Consider the following 13,983-nt stretch of genomic DNA (forward strand, 5'->3'; position numbering starts at 1 on the left):
TCTTAAAAAAAAATCTGGGTGTGGAACTTAGGCAGTCTTAATGAGGGATGTGGTGTCTTTCTCTCTCTCTCTCTCTCTCTCTTTTTTTTTTTTTTTTTTTTTTGAGAGGTAGAGTTACAGACAGAGAGAGGGAGAGACAGAAGAAAAGATCTTCCATCCATTGATTCACTCCCACAAATGGCCACAATGGCTGGAGCTGAGCTGATTCAAAACCAAGAGCCAGGAGCTTCTTCTAGGCCTCCCACTGAGGTGCAGGGGCCCAAGGACCCAGGCCATCTTCCACTGCTTTCTCAGGCCATAGCAGAGAGCTGGATTGGAAGAGTAGCAGCCGGGACTTGAACCAGCGCTCGTATAGGATGCTGGCACTGCAGGCGGAGGGTTAGCCTGCTACGTCATAGCACCAGCCCCCCTGGATGCAGGTGTCTTAACCTTTAGGCCAGATGCCCATCCCCAGACTTTTTGAAGTGCTTTGTATATTGATTGATCTTCAGGATTAGAATTTTTTTTTCTTTTTCTTTTTTCTTTTTTTTTTGACAGGCAGAGTGGACAGTGAGAGAGAGAGAGACAGAGAGAAAGGTCTTCCTTTGCCGTTGGTTCACCCTCCAATGGCCGCAGTGGCCAGCGCGCACCGCGCTGATCCGATGGCAGGAGCCAGGGGCTTATCCTGGTCTCCCATGGGGTGCAGGGCCCAAGGACTTGGGCCATCCTCCACTGCACTCCCTGGCCACAGCAGAGAGCTGGCCTGGAAGAGGGGCAACCGGGACAGGATCGGTGCCCCGACCGGGACTAGAACCCAGTGTGCCGGTGCCGCAAGGCGGAGGATTAGCCTGTTGAGCCGCAGTGCCGGTAGAATTTTTTTTTAATTAAGATTTATTTATTTATTTGAAAGTCAGAGTTATAGAGAGAGGAGAGACAGAGGTCTTCTATTCACTGGATCACTCCCCAAATGGCAGCAACAGCTGGAGCCGGGCCCCGCTAAAGCTGAAAGCCAGGAGCCAGGAACTTCTTCCAGGTCCCCCACGTGGGTACAGGGGCCCACGCACTTGGGCCATATTCCCAGGCCGCTAGCAGGGAGCTGGCTCAGAAGCAGAGCAGCTGGGGCTTGAATCGGCGCCCACATGGGATGCTGGCACTGCAGGTGGCGGCTTAACCCACTGTGCCATAGCACCGGCCCCAGATTTAGAATTCTTACTGCTTCAAAGAAAATACTGTAGCCAAAGTAACTCCTAAGGTCACTTTGGCAGGAATCTGCTACGCTGTAGCCCTCGGGAAGGGAGGTGTGAGGGCTTCTTAGTTCCGGTAGCTGATCCCCCGTGTGTTGGAGGAGCAGTGGCTGGGTAGGGCCGCCTGCAGGGGCAGTGTTTCCATACTCATCTTCCTGTCCTTCCTTGCAGGAAACACGAAGGAAAGAAGGCATCGTGAAGCTGAAACCTCACGAGGAGCCTCTCCGTTCTGAAATCCTGAGCGGGAAGTTCACCATCTTGGTGAGTCTCCATGTGCCTCTTGGAGCCGTTGTCTGAGCAGGAGTTTGTTCTTAGACCTTGGCTCTGGAGTCTCCACTGTCAGGGGCAAGCATGGAGCACCATGCATTTGGGCTCACAGTGACTCCAGTGTAGCTGAATTGAGGTTACTAGTAACAATTGAAGTTCGGAGACTCAGAGCAGCTTCTTCGCTGGTCCGTTCAGGCCTTGCGTTGGTATCCAGTGTGTCCGAGACTCCTGCTTCATGCAGGTGCTCCACGTGGGCCTTTTGGCCAAGTGTAGGATGCATTTTCTTTAAGGCAGAGGGTGGAAGCCATGGTTCTGTCCTGTGGTTCTCTTCTGCTGGTTTTTCCTGCCATTCTGCCTGGGATATTAGCTAGGCACCCAGGGCGGAATCACCCTTTAATCTCTACCATTGAAGAGCAAAGAGAATCTTTTTTTCCACCACAGGAGTATGGACCAGGAGGGGTGCTGCAGGATGAGGCATGGGTGACCCTAACAGTCCTTCCTTTCGGGAGCGATTGGTGAGGTCGGGGAAGCGTGGCCAGCGTGTGTGCCCTTCCCGAGCCCACGTTGTCGAGGGAGGACGCCTTCGTGGCTGCTGTGGCCTTCTGTCCGCTTTCTGCATGTGACTGTTTGATTGCTCTAGGATGTCCGGGACCCGACGGGAGCCTCCATTGCCCTGTTCACTGCCAGGCTGCATCACCCCCACAAGTCGGTCCAGCACGTGGTACTTCAGGCTCTGTTCTATCTGCTGGACAGAGCTGTGGATAGGTAAGCACAGGGGTGCTCTTTGGGTAGTTTGCCTTCAGACAGAAAGTGACATTCACTGACGTGTTCAGATTCAGTGGTGTCTTGTGTAAAATAATCCACAGGGCTGGCATCACGGGGCAGCAGGGTAAGCTGCCACCTGTGATGCTACATCCAGTATGGGGGCCGTCTGCTCCACTTCCAGTCCAGCTCCGTGATGATGACCTGGGAAAGCCAGCAGAAGACAATCCAGGTGCTTGGGCCCCTGCACCTATCTGGGAGACCCAGAAGGAGCTCCTGGCTCCTGGCTTCAGCCTGGCTTAGCCTTGGCCATTGTGGCCATTTGGGGAATGAACTGGAGGATGGAAGATCTCTGTGTCTCTCCCTGTCTCTCTCTAACTCTGCTTTCCAAATAAATAAGTAAATCTAAAAGGCAGAGTTACAGAGAGGCAGAGAGAGAGAGAGAGAGAGAGAGAGAGAGAGAGAGAGATGTCTTCCATCCACTGGTTCACTCTCCAAATAGCTGCAACGGCTGGAGCTGCACCAGTCCAAAGCCAGGAGCTTCTTCTGGGTCTCCCACATGGGTGCAGAGGCCCAAGGACTTGGGCCATCTTCCACTGCTTTCCCAGGTTATAACAGAGAGCTGGATCAGAAGTAGAGCAGCCAGGACTTGAACTGGCGCCCATATGGGATGCCAGCACTGTAGGCAACAGCTTTACCCACTGCGCCACAGCACTGGCGATAAATCTTTTTTTAAAAAATAGGAGAATGGGCTGGCATCGTGGTACAAAGAGCAAAGCTGCCGCCTATGATGCTGACATCCCTTGTGGATTCCAGTTCTGGCTGCTCCACTTCTGATCCAGCTTCCTGCTAATGTTCTGGGAAAGGCAGTGGAAGATGATCTAAGTGCTTTGGCCCCTGCCACCCACCTGGGAGACCTGGAAGAAGCTCCTGGCTCCTGGCTTCAGCCTGGCTCAGCCCTGTTTATTGTGGCCATTTGGGGAGTGAACCAGTGATGGAAGATTCTCTCTGTGTGTCTCCTCTTAGCTCTGATTTTCAAATAAATAAATAAATCCTTTTTAAAAAAAAAAGAAGAAATAGCCCATGTCCTCAGGGGCCTGGCGTGGTTTTTGGTGCCTTCATGGTGGTGGGTTTTCTGTCTCTTTACCGCTGTGGCTGTATTTCAGGGTAACAAAACCTGCGAATGCCAACTATTAGCAATTGCTAATGTATCGAGAATTAGTGATTGGAAGAGAGTGAGGAGGAGATGACCTGTGCAGGTTCTTTCTGCTCATATTAAAACCCTCCATGGCTTTCGTCTCTTTGTCTGTAAGAGAGAAAGGATGCCATTCAGCTCGAAGGATGTTGAGAGTTGGTATTCGGGGGAGAGAGTCCAAAAGTATAAATCAGCTTTGGACTAACAGGTGCATAAGTGAAGAGAGCCAGTTCAGGTCATCTCCCTCCCCTCCAGGGTAGGTGGTATTACCACAGTCCTATAGACAAGGAGGCTGAAGCCCCAAGAGGTTATGTGATCACCTGTTGTTCTGGCTGGGCCCGAGATCCTGTTTCTTCCCTCTTGGGCAGAGCTGTTTGTGCCCTGTTAGACTGTCTCTCTGTCATTCTGGTCTTGATGGTTCCCATTTAGTTTGCTGGTGCTCCCAACATGCTTGGCTGGTCCTGTGGGTTCCAAGTGTTACAGAGCTGAGACCTGAGATCGTGAGAGGCTGCTACATACCACGCCAGCCAGGCTGTGGACCTCATGCTGGGATAACTGTGGAGTTCTGAGCTGGGGCTCTGTGTCGTTCACTGCCGTGGTGCTTAGCTTCTGCTCCTGGTGCTCAGTGGGAGAAAGATCCAGCACTCTCTGAGAGGGAGCACCTGCCAAGGCGGGAGGACCAGTGGTGTCAGAGGCCCAAAATCCCCCAGGCAGAGTGGAGTTCCTCAGCCCTTCCCTGTGACTGCTCTCCAGGCATGACTTCCAGAACATGGGTTCCTTTGAAATGCTCATTTCCCAGGAAGTCCAGGCTCAGGGAGTCAGGGCTCTCCATGGGCGCGACGGGAGGAGGACAGTGGCCAAATCTTGCTCCTTCCAGTGTGAGTATCAGGTCCCAGAGGAGGGCCACACGGTAAGCTCAGTGATAACTTGGACAGTCCCCAGCTCCTCCTTCAAGACCCCCGGTGACACTCCGTCGTCCTCAGGGTGCCTACAAACCCAGTAGAGGCCCTGTTTTCTTCCAGGGATGGAGAGTTCTGGTTTCCTGTGCTGTCTTGACCCAGAACATCTTCCTCCTCCCCTCTTCATGGCTGAATGCTGCCCTTGTCTCAGGCCCAGTTTCTGTGACTGGCTCCCTCCCTACTCCAACCTGTAATAATTAAAATTGTGTTTACTCTGCCTTTATTAGCAGGTGTGTTAGTTCATTTTCTGTTGCTAATAACACAATACCACAGGTTGTGTTTAATAAAAGAAACTTATTTAGGCTCACAGCTCTTGAGGTCAAGGTTGAGAGGCCAGGCTGCATTTGATGGTGACCTTCTTGGTGGCAGAGCTCCGGTGATGACCTCACAGCGATGACATCACAGAGCAACAGGCAGGGAGCATGGTCTCTCCCTTCTTGTAAAGCCCCAGGATTCACTCAGGGGGCTCCACCCTACATCCTTAGCTGATCCTTGTCACCTCCCAAGTCCCCATCTCCAGAGCCAAGTCGCCGTCGTTCCTGCACCTCACAGTGGGGACTGAACTCCCGTGTGAGCTTCAAAGGGGACAAGCATACTCAAACCATAGCAGCAGATGTTACCTGTGCCAGCACTGCGCACTGAGTCACACATCGCCCCGGGGTGTCCTTTGTCCCTGTGCCAGCACTGCGCACTGAATCACACATCGCCCCGGGGTGTCCTTTGTCCCGCACTACGTCCAGCTTTTTCATCTTGCACTAGCACGTGAGTGCTGTGGGGCCAGGGAGTCCTTTGTGACGTCTGTAACGGAGATGTCTGCACGTGGAGAGGAACGCCGCCGTCCTCTTCGGAGCCACCAACCCGGTCTTGTTCCACTGCTTGCCCAGTGTACACCTCCTACCCTTGGCTGTTTGGAACCAAACATCTTGGTGCTGCCCCGAATCTGAAAACGCGGCAGGGCAGCAGTCGACCGTCAGTGTAAACGCCCCCTTCTGCGCCTGGGACCCGTGAGCGTTGCACTGTGCTCTCCCTGAGCCAACTGGGTGAGCACCTTCTCCCAGGATACACAGCCAAGATCTGGATGTGCCGGGCTGCTTTCTGGTACACTTCCTTTATTTTTATTTATTTATTTATTTTTTTTTTTACAGGCAGAGTGGATAGTGAGAGAGAGAGAGAGACAGAAAGGTCTTCCTTTTTGCCGTTGGTTCACCCTCCAATGGCCGCTGCGGCCGGCGCATCGCGCTGATCCGAAGCCAGGAGCCAGGTGCTTCTCCTGGTCTCCCATGCGGGTGCAGGGCCCAAGCACTTGGGCCATCCTCCACTGCCTTCCCGGGCCATAGCAGAGAGCTGGCCTGGAAGAGGGGCAACCGGGATAGAATCCGGCGGCCCAAACCGGGACTAGAACCCTGTGTGCCAGCGCCGCAAGGCGGAGGATTAGCCTGTTAAGCCACGGCGCCAGCCGGTACACTTCCTTTAAACCCTGCTGCAGGCTGCGGCCATGAGGGGAAAACCGCAGCACTGTGAACTTGGCCCTGGGAGCGTATGCAAACGGAGTTTCTGGACCTGGGTAGTCTACACAACAACTGTACCACATTATTTTTTTATGACACTTTAAAAATTTTATGTTTATTTATTTATTTGAGAGAGAGACAGTCCTCACATGCTCCCATCTGCTGGTCGCTCCAGTGCTTGCCGTAGCCAGGAGCAGGGAATTCCATTCAGGTCTCCTGTGCTGCTGACAGGGACCCAGCCTCTGGAGCTGGCCCCTGCTGCTTCCAGACGGCAGGAAGCTGCAGTCAGGAGGGGGTCTGGGGCCTGAAACATGGGATGCAGGTGTCCCAGGTGGCCACGCGCTGCCCCGTGCCACACAGTTAGCAGCGCTTTGATCCTGGGGGATCGTGGGCTGACCGGGCTTGCGAGCAGGAGTCAAGGAGATTCAGCATTCTTGTAAGCATGATGTGCCGGTTGAAGCTAATTTGCAGAAAAACTCGGACCTGCCTCAGAGTAGAGATTTTGAAATATACGTCCCGAGTGGGTGCGTCTGCCTTGGAATCTTACAGTGAGGGAGGTGTGGAGGCTTCCAAGAGGAGGGGCACAAAGTCAGGTTAGGGATTGCACTGAGACTCTCTCTTCATTTCAGGACGTGTTCTGTGTCACACACTTCTCTCAGTGCTAGATGTGCGTGAGCACTGTTACCGTCTGTGAGTGGTGCCGCCCCATAGCTCAGTCTAATGGCGTTGGGGTGTGGTGGCAGAAGCACACAAGGATCTGGGTTGGTGGGGATTCAACTTTTAGATGCCTTTGTGATTCAAGAAGGTTAGAGCGAAGGACCTCTTTGTGTCTTCACGTGTTCCTTAGCTCAACCTGGGAATAAGTGCAGTGCCTCTTAATCTGATCTTTGAGATGCTTTCCAAAGACCACTTGTGGGTTTATTCTCCTCTTCCATTGAGTCAGAGATAAGTTCACCATCAGTGAGCTCAGAGGAAGTTCTGTTTTGTACTATTTCCCGTGGGTCTAGCATATTTTCCTGGCGAGGGGCTTCCTGTCTAATGAAATACTGCTCAGGGACCTTCCATTTTCAAGGGCTGTGCTAGGAGCTGTTGTGGGTATCGCCCCCTTGGAGAGAACCGCATGGCTGCGCCAGGCAGGATCGTCTTAGGGCTGGAACAATTCACAGGAAGGTTGGCAGGAGGGCGGTGAGGGGTGTGGAGTACATTTGACTGCAGGTACCATGCAGCCATGGGAGAGGGAACTTTTATTTATTTATTTGAAAGGCAGAGTTACCGAGAGAGGGAGAGAGGTGGGGAGAAAGGTAGAGTAGAGAGCATGTTTCCATCCGCTGGTTCACTCCCCAAATGGCCACGGCCAGCTGAAGTTGGGCCCGCCGGAACCAGGAGCTTGGAACGTGGTGGCTGGCTCCCGAGTCCTTGGGCCGCCTGCTGCTTTTCCGGCGTGTTAGCAGGGAGCCGGGTTGGCGGCTGAGCAGCTGACGCTCACGTCGGAGGTCGTGTGGAAGGCGGGCGTTGCAGGCAGTGGCTTGACCTGCTGCGCCACAGTGCCAGCCCCCGTAGAGGGACCTTCCAGAGTGTTAGGACTTGGACAGGCAAACTTGGACGGCAGGGAAAACCGTTGGAAGACTGGCGGCTTTTCTCTGGAGCATCCCCGCTCCAGGAGTCTGGCAGTTGGTGACTCTGGGTGAGACGGCGGAGGTCAGCCATGTTTTATAAGGGCGCTGTGCAGGCGGGCAGTCGTTTGGATCCCAGACGTGTCCCCTGTGCTGTCTCTGTGCTGCCTTACGCGTTCATCCTGCCCCGCCCATCTTGCTGCCTGTAACTGTTTGTGCTCATTGCTTGCTTTACAGCTTTGAAACGCAGAGGAACGGGCTGGTGTTTATCTATGACATGTGTGGCTCCAATTACGCCAACTTTGAGCTGGATCTTGGCAAGAAAGTCCTAAACCTGCTGAAGGTAAGGCTGTGGGAGGGCCTCTCCACCTCCGCCAGCGATTGGGTTTTAAGATTTTGGGATGGGGGAGATTGAGGAGTGGACTAAGAGGCAGACATTATACTCCGTTTAAAGGTCACCTGTGAATGATAACGAATGCCCGCTTCTTCAGAGCAAGAAATGGGCTAAGTGAAGTGGAACGAGCTAACGTAAAGAAAGCACAGACTTGGCCGGCGCCGTGGCTCAACAGGCTAATCCTCCGCCTTGCGGTGCCGGCACACCGGGTTCTAGTCCCGGTTGGGGCACCGATCCTGTCCCGGTTGCCCCTCTTCCAGGCCAGCTCTCTGCTGTGGCCCGGGAGTGCAGTGGAGGATGGCCCAAGTGCTTGGGCCCTGCACCCCATGGGAGACCAGGATAAGCACCTGGCTCCTGCCATCGGAACAGCGTGGTGCGCCGGCCACAGCGCGCTACTGCGGCGGCCATTGGAGGGTGAACCAACGGCAAAAGGAAGACCTTTCTCTCTGTCTCTCTCTCTCTCTCTCTCACTGTCCACTCTGCCTGTCAAAAAAAAAAAAAAAAAAAAAAAGAAAGCACAGACGTGCTGAGGCTTGGTGAAGCGCTGCTGAGCCCCAGAACGGCATCGCCTGGCCAGCGATTTTATGGACATTTTTGGTCTCAATCTAGTCTGAAAGATGTTTTAAATTTCAGAGTAGTCCATAAAGCTGTGCATGTAGAGTTATGCGCAGAGGGCTGTACACAGAGATGATAGCATCAGAATCCCTTATCCCAGACTCTTAGGTGCAGAGGGGTTTTCTTGTTTGTTTGTTTTTACTTTTTGAACTTTTTTTTTTTTTTTAGTATTTATTTTTACTTACTTGAAAGGCAGAATTATACAGCGGGGAGGAGACGTATTTCCTATCTTCTGGTCCATTCCCCAATACCCTGGAGTTGTGCCAGGTTGAAGCCAGGAGTCTGGAACTCCACTGGGTCTCCCACATTGGCGGCAGGGACTCAAGTACTTTTGTGTCATGGTCTGCTGCCTCCCAGGATGCATTAGCAGGAAACTGGATCAGAAAATTGTAGCTGGGACTTAAATCAGCACTCCGATGAGCTGTCGGCATCGCAAGCAGCAGCTTGGTCTGTGCCACACACCCTCCCCTCTCATCGAACTTTGAGAGGTAACTTAGGGACGGGCGTTTAGCCTAGTGGTTAGGATACCTGTGTCCCATATCCGAGAGCCTGGGTTTGATTTGCAGCTCCAGCCTCCTGCTCATGCAGACCCTGGGAGGCAGTGGGATGGCTCACGTGACTGGGTTCCTGCACCCACATGGGAGATCAGGCTCCAGCCTTGGCTGTTGCAGACATTCGGGGAGTGAATCGGTGATAGAAGCTTCCTCTGTGTCCCTCCACCTCTCAAATAGAGTAATATTATAATAATAATATAAAATAATAATATAATATAAAATAATATATATGCCACGCTGCAATCAAACAATGAATGGGAAAGAATAAAGACTATAAACAGGCTCTGTTGTTTTTGGTTAGATTTGTTTCCCAATGAATTTTTGGACTAACCCCATAAAAGAAATTCAAAGTTTTCGATGCTATTTGGATTTCAGAATCAAGGTCATGTAGATCTGTGTGTACAAATTTATAAAGCAAAGCAGTGCCACGAAGTTTTACCTTTACTAAGCACAGTCACTTTGATTGTTCTGTTTCCTGTACTTCTGAAATGTCAGTCGTGGGGCTGGCGTTGTAGGGAGCGGGAAAAGCCCCAGCCTGTGGTGCTGGCCTCCCATATGGGCGCCAGTTCGAATCCTGGCTGCACCACTTCTGATCCAGCTCCCTGCTGATGGCCTGGAAAAGCAGAGGAGGATGGCCCAAGTGCCTGAGCCCCTGCACCCATGCAGGAGACCTGGATGGAGCTTCTGGCTCCTGGCTTCAGCCTGGCCCAGTCCTGGCCATTGAGGCCATTTGGAGAGTGAACCAGAGGATGGAAGATTTATCTTTCTGTGCCTCCCCCTCTCTGTACCTCTTCCTTTGTCATGACAACTACAGATTGATTCCAGAGCTCAGGTCCCAGCCTGCAGCTGAGAACGTCCGTGTGGGAGTCTGTGGTCTCTGCCCAGGACCTCACTGGCGAGTGCTGTTGAGCTAGGTTTCCAGAAGCGCTCGTCTGCTGTCAGAGCAGTGCAGCACAGTGACGTGAAGGGGGTGTGGTGCTAGGCTTTGTTTCCTGGGACTTCCCTCAGTTGATGTCGTGTTACCAGAATTCATGTTGTGGCGGGCGGCTGCGATTCATCCCTCTGTCTGCCTCACCCGCTGATGGATTCACACTCACACTGTGCACGGCTCCTTGTGTTGCTTCCTGATTTTTGTTATGATGAACAGTGTTTCTATGAGCATTCCTTTTTGTAAAAAATCAATTTTTTAAAACGTCTTTATTTATTTATTTATTTTTATTTTTTTGACAGGCAGTTAGACAGTGAGAGAGACAGAGGGAAAGGTCTTCCTTCCGTTGGTTCACCCCCCAAATGACTGCGCGCTGCGCCAATCTGAAGCCAGGAGCCAGGTGCTTCCTCCTGGTCTCCCATGTGAGTGCAGGGCCCAAGGACTTGGGCCATCCTCCACTGCCCTCCCAGGCCACAGCAAAGAGCTGGACTGGAAGAGGAGCAACTGGACAGAACTGGCGCCCCAACCGAGACTAGAACCTGGGGTGCCGACACTGCAGGTGGAGGATTAGCCTAGTGAGCTGCGGCACCGGCCTGTTTTTATTTATTTTGACTTATTTGAAAGGCAGAGTTGAGAGAGCAAGAGTGAGGAGAGAGAGATCTTCCATCCACTGGTTCACTCCCCAGTGCCTACAACAGCCAGGGCTGGCTCAGGCCAAAGCTGGGAGCCAGGAACTCAGCCTGGGGCTCCCCTGTGTGTGGCAGGGATCCAGGTCCTTGAGCCATCGCTGATGCCTCCCAGGGTGTGAACATTCTTTTTTTTTTTTAAGAGATTCCCCCTCCCTTTTTTTTTTTTTTTTTTTTTAAGATTTATTTTATTTATTTGAAAGGAAGAATTAGAGAGAGAGAGAGAGAGATGGAGAGATAGGGAGAGAGAAATCCTCCATCTTCTGGTTCACTCCCAAAATGGCCTCAATGGCCAGGGCTGGGCCAGGCCAAAGCCAGGAGCCAGGAGTTTCATCCGGTAAAGCACATGGATGTAGGGTCCCAAGCACTTGGGCTATCCTCGTCTTCTTTCCCAGGCACATCAGCAGGGCGCTGGATTGGAAGTGGAGCAGCGGGACTCTAACTGGCACCCATATGCATTGGCAGTGTTGCAGGTGGTGTTTTTACCGGCTACACCACAACGCCGGCCCCAAGCGTCCTCCTCTGTGCCTTTGCTGCGTGTGTGCCTGTGTCTGTGGGGAGTGTTTCTCTACCATTTTTTCTTTCATTATTGGCTCACTAATAAGCCTTTTTTCCTGTGATCATTGTTTGCCTAATGAAATTTTAACACCGTACATATACTGTATATCTCTTTATACATGAAAAGGAAGAAAAGGAAGAATAAGGTGTTTTTTTTTTAAGATTTATTTATTTACGTGAGACAGAGTTACAGAGAAAGAGATGGAGAGACAGAGAGGTCTTCCATCCGCTGGTTCACTCCCCAAATGGCTGCAAGGCAAGAACCGTGCTGATCCGAAGCCAGGAGCCAGGAGCTTCCTCCGTTCTCCCACGTGGGTGCAGGGGCCCGAGGACTTGGGCCATCTTCTACTGCTTTCCCAGGCCCAGCAGAGAGCTGGATTGGAAGAGATTATAGGACTCCAGGGCTGCGGGCAGATGCTCACCCTGCTGCGCCGCTGTGCCGGCCTGGCTGTTTTTTTTTTAAGGTTTATTTATGGGGCCAGGTAAAGCATTGGAGCCATTGCTTTCTGCCTTCCAGTGCATTAGCAGGAAGCTAGATGGGAACAGAGCTGCGACGTGAACCCAGACACTCTGATCTGAAACGTGGGCTTAACAAATAGCATCGCAGCCAAACGCTCACCCCAGTTTGCTAAAGTTACACCACAAGATTCACCATTTAAAACATTTCAAGTTTACAGTTCATTCGGAATTGAGTGCTTTCACAGTGTGACTGTCACCACTCTCCATCGTCTACCCCATCCCCCGTGCTCCTGGCAAGCTGTGCTCCGCTCTGTCTCTGAGTTTACCTGTTGTAGATCTCATGTGAGTGCCTGTGCCGTGTTGTAGCACGTACAAGAGTGTGTTCTCCACACCGGGTAGGGCTTCCTTGTGTGTACGTGCCGCCTTCTCCTGCTCCAGTGATCTGTGGGTAGACCTTGGGTTGTCCCCTGCCTGTGGCTGTTGTAGATACCTGTTGGAGTTCCTGCTTTTGATTCTTCCATGTGTACACACTCAGAAGTGGAATTGTTGGTTCCGTTAAGACATCAGTGTGCTGGGAGTTTTCATGTTTAAATTTTTTATTAGGTAGGCAGACAGACAGGGATAGTTCCCATACAGTGGCCCACGCCTCAGATGCCTACAACTGTGAGGACTGGGCTGGGGCCCGAGCTAGAAGCTCCATCTGATCTCCATGTGGGGGGGTAGCAGGAACTTAAGCAACTGGACCATCATCCACTACTTCCAAGGTATATTTAGCAGGAAGCTGGATCAGAAGCACAGAGTAGCTGAGACTGGAACCAGGAATCCCCGTGTGGGATGCGGGTGTCCCAAGCTGTGGCTTAACCTGTTATGTGCCACAATGCCCACCCACCTTTTAAACTAAGAAGATACCTCTGAGACAGGATTATTTGTCCACAGATTATGAATATTGTTATATCTAGTTTATACGTCATCAGATTGTGCTCCATAAAAGTATAAAAATAAGTATGTTGTCACCAGCAACTATGACTAATTTCTTCCTTGAACCATTTCAGAACTATACACTGAATTTTCTCCTATTTTTGGATTTGAAATTCTGGAATGAGTGGCCAGCGTTGCGTCCCAGCAGGCTAAGCTGTCCCCTGTGATATGGGCGACCCACAGGGGCCCTGGGTCAGGTCTCTGCTGCTCTGTTTCTCATATGGCTCCCTGCTTGATGCACTTGGGAAAGCGATAGAAGATGGCCCAGGTGCTGGGGCCTGCACCCAGGTGAGAGGCCTGGATAGAGCTCCAGACTCCTGGCTTTGGCCTGGCCCAGCCCTGGTCACTGTGGCCGTTTGGGAGTGAACCATTGGCTCTCTCTTTGTCTCTCCCTCTCTCTCTCTAATTCTGCCTTTCAAATAAATAAATAAATCTTAAAAAAAAAAAAAAAAAAAGAACACTAGTATAAAAAAAGAAATTCTAAAACGCTGCTTGTTTTTGGGTATTAACAAAGCTGCATCTTCTTTTCTAGTGTTCTCACTCTGTTCACGTGTCCTCCTCTGAGAATAGTGAGATACTACAGGTGTTTCATTGTCTTCCTGTAAAAATCCAAGGAAACAGTGACAGAGCCAACCAAACTCCTGTTGCTTAGGAATCCATACCATGGTCGTCGTCTTCTTTTATTTTTTTAATTTTATTTATTTGTTTGAGAGGCAGAGTTACAGACGGTGAGAGGGAAAGACAGAGAGAAAGGTCTTCTATCCACTGGTTCACTCCCCAAATGGCTGCAACAGCTGGAGCTGCGCTGATCCAAAGCCAGGAGCCGGGAGCTTCTTCTGGGTCTCCCATGCGGGTGCAGGGAGACCATCTTCTGCTGCTTTCCCAGGCCACAGCAGAGAGCTGGATCAGAAGAGAAGCAGCCGGGACCGGAACCAGCGCCCATATGAGATGCCGGCGCCACAGGCCGAAGATTAACCTAGTGCACCACGGCGCCGGCCCTGTACCATGGTCTTCTTAGTGCTGTCACTGGGAAATCCCCTGCCATCCTCCTCCTCACGCAATTTTAAGTAGAAATTTATTTTATTTGACTGAGAAAGAGAGAGCTGCCATCCATAGGTTCACCCCCCAAGTGCTCACAACTAGTGCGGCTGCGCTGAGGCCAGAGCCAGGAGCCGGGGACTCAACCTCAGGGTCCCTCAGGCGGGCGGCGAGAAGGCAGTCACTGGGCAGCTGCAGTAGGGACTGGGACTTGAACCTAAGCACTGGTTACAGGACGTGGCTGTC

The 13,983-nt window shown here is 51.8% G+C and overlaps 1 protein-coding gene across 2 annotated transcripts in view; it reads left to right on the forward strand.

Moving 5' to 3' along the window:
- Positions 1 to 13,983, forward strand: part of PTPN9 (protein tyrosine phosphatase non-receptor type 9) — an 88,140-nt gene that overhangs the window by 38,069 nt on the left and 36,088 nt on the right. For both annotated transcript variants that reach the window (XM_062206424.1, XM_062206423.1), the window contains exons 3-5: positions 1,395 to 1,484; positions 2,131 to 2,255; positions 7,765 to 7,870. In XM_062206424.1, coding sequence (XP_062062408.1) covers positions 1,395 to 1,484; positions 2,131 to 2,255; positions 7,765 to 7,870 — 321 coding nt within the window. The remainder of the gene's footprint in view (positions 1 to 1,394; positions 1,485 to 2,130; positions 2,256 to 7,764; positions 7,871 to 13,983) is intronic.

The sequence above is a fragment of the Lepus europaeus genome, chromosome 11 (assembly GCF_033115175.1).
Source record: "Lepus europaeus isolate LE1 chromosome 11, mLepTim1.pri, whole genome shotgun sequence".
Taxonomy (NCBI): domain Eukaryota; kingdom Metazoa; phylum Chordata; class Mammalia; order Lagomorpha; family Leporidae; genus Lepus; species Lepus europaeus.